This window comes from Penaeus vannamei, chromosome 2 (genome assembly GCF_042767895.1).
Source record: "Penaeus vannamei isolate JL-2024 chromosome 2, ASM4276789v1, whole genome shotgun sequence".
Taxonomy (NCBI): domain Eukaryota; kingdom Metazoa; phylum Arthropoda; class Malacostraca; order Decapoda; family Penaeidae; genus Penaeus; species Penaeus vannamei.
This window is the reverse complement of record NC_091550.1, coordinates 4,868,740-4,871,239: the sequence shown is the minus strand read 5'-3', so window position 1 is coordinate 4,871,239 and position 2,500 is coordinate 4,868,740. Positions and strand designations below refer to the sequence as shown.

Here is a 2,500-nt window from a genome sequence, read left to right as displayed (position 1 = left end):
AAACAAAAACCCACAAAAATATCTAACCCTCATACCTAGTAGTTTCGCCATCAGCTGAGGTGAGCTGGTTACCCTCCTGTCGTACAGCCACCAAGAACTGGTACAGACTCATGGAGGCGTCCACAGCCACCTTTCGGCCTGGAAATGTAGGTACATGTATTAAATTGCTAATAAAAAACTGGTTGTTGGAGAGATAATTGCATACATATAAAACATAAAACAAAACCCAAAATAAAGGTTATATTGCTACATCCTGATTACAATCTGCTGTATCAAAAGCAAATTGTGGAAATGAAAGTCTGAGTCTTTACATAATTATATCTTCCCAGCTTGGGGAGACTGCGGCAAGAAATGTACTTAAATATCTCTTCCTACATCTTAATGCTCAAAACAGCTTGTAGATCACAATGCCTTGTCTGATTGAGTTCTATACTTGGAATAACAAGTTTCATCTTCCCTTGCTTTTATTTCTCTACATTCGGAGATATATTCTTGACCCTCGGATCACACTTGCCTGAGACATACTCCCACTGTAACTGTGGCCTCAGATATTACAGAAATGCCTAATTGACATATTGCAAAGCTAATGTAAAAAAAAAAAAAAAAAAAAAAAAAGATTAGGAAATAAACTGTAAGCAGAAAAGAAGATGGTTAAGCAGTCACAATATATCTGAAGCAAAAGCCGTAGAAGTGGAACAATGCAACAGGAACAACGAAAGGAAGGGCAAGAAAACACACGAATATGCCAAAGGCCTTTTCGCTATTGTGTTTTCTTGCCCTTCCCTCCATTGTTCCTGTTGCAATCTGTTCATCATGAATTCCACACAAGTGGAACAATATATGCATTTGGGATTTTGGGGTACCTTAGTTAATAACAAAGAATAACGAGAATGTGTTTGTCAAGAAGAGTTTGTAGATCACACTGATGATATATTTGTTTTATGTTAGTAGTATACTTGCTCAATAATTTGTGGTGTTGTAGCGATAAGAGTAAATGGCAATTGCAAACAATAATCAGCTTTTCTTAGTCTTATTTTGCATGTAAAGTATTTTTGCATTTTCAGTTGTAATCTAGTACATACAAAAATGGGCCATACATTTTGAAAAATCAAGGAATATAAAGGCATTCAAAGCTGCTCAGAAATGCTCGTTTTCTTCGCAGTAGCATCCCGCCATGCAAGTGCAGAGAGAGTTTTTCACTGATGCATATTCAATGGACTATGGAAAGGAACAAGATGAGTGCCAACACAATGAAGGGTATTCTGACAATATACATCTTGCAGTGGCTTCACCCTTTTTGCTGTTCAATAAGGCATTACTGAAAAAATAAGATCTACAAAAAAATATGCAATTGTAGCTGGGAATTTAAGATAATCGTCCTAACGCAAAGGTAATTTTGCATAGACATCAGAAGGTATTTTGAAGTGGGAGGTCAAAGTAGGGTCCCTCTAATGTAGTAAGGAGGCCCGGAATTTTGTAGTTTAAAGAGATAAACTCATTAATCTTTGCACTAGAATGTCAGACATTTCTTATTTAAATAATACTTCGTCATAATAGTTATTTCAGTATGAACACCAGCCTCAGTTGTGTCTGCCCTTCAGTTGCAAGGGGCCGGTGTTCTCGTCAATATAACTAATGAATTCCACTGTTTGTTTGTTTACTGAGCATGTCCTCGAATGTTGAAGTGTTGGGGGGGAGGGGCAGAAGTTGGGTCCTGCCCCCCTCCATTCTAGAGCAAAAGACTGTCGCCTCCCCTGCCCCCCCCCCTAACCCAACCTTTTCTAAGCCTCTGTTTTGTTCTTGTTTTCAATATAATTCTATAATATGATTGTTTTCCACTACACTGATACATACACTTCAGAAAAAAAAAATGCTTGCGATACACCACAACAATAAACAAATACACATAGGCCTATAGAAAGAGAGGCCTACAAAAGTCAACACAACCGTCAGCCAAGACGTCCTCGATTCCAATCTATTCCGACATGACACCCTTAGCCTACCTCGGTCTGGGCGGCCATTCGAGACATCGCCTCGTAGGACCCCAATACAAACCACCTAAGACCTATCTATTGGGGTGAAATCATAAACAGGAGATTAACAGCTGGCGTCAACGATACACTATAAGTAATTGGTTAGTACATGCAACTCGCGGCTTTTTCTGTACAACTGCACAGCTTGTTAATATTCTACTGTATTATATTGACTATCAACAAATATTAATAAAATGTAAAGCAACTTAGAAAGCTTTTATGTAATCACTCCTAAAACGGATTATAGAATTACCTCTTATCATCCATTCATCACCTATATATAAAAACCTGACTTAAATCAAAAGAATCCGAACATAATCCACCAGAAAGACCAAAAGAACCAACGAAAATCAACAACACAAAAAACGAAATTTTGCAAAACAACTAAAACAAACAAACAAAAAAAAACACCGACAGCCGACGGCAACTCACCGAAGTAATTTTTCATCTCATTCTCTTTGATCGCC

General features: G+C 37.8%; 1 protein-coding gene across 1 annotated transcript in view; it reads right to left on the bottom strand.

The window, feature by feature from the left end:
* Fen1 (flap endonuclease 1) overlaps positions 1-2,500 on the bottom strand; it is a 7,290-nt gene that overhangs the window by 4,630 nt on the left and 160 nt on the right. The window contains exons 1-2 of the mRNA XM_027363003.2: positions 2,466-2,500; positions 36-138 (exon numbers count right to left, since the gene is read on the bottom strand). The exon at positions 2,466-2,500 is cut by the window's right edge and continues 160 nt beyond it. Coding sequence (XP_027218804.2) covers positions 36-138; positions 2,466-2,500 — 138 coding nt within the window. The remainder of the gene's footprint in view (positions 1-35; positions 139-2,465) is intronic.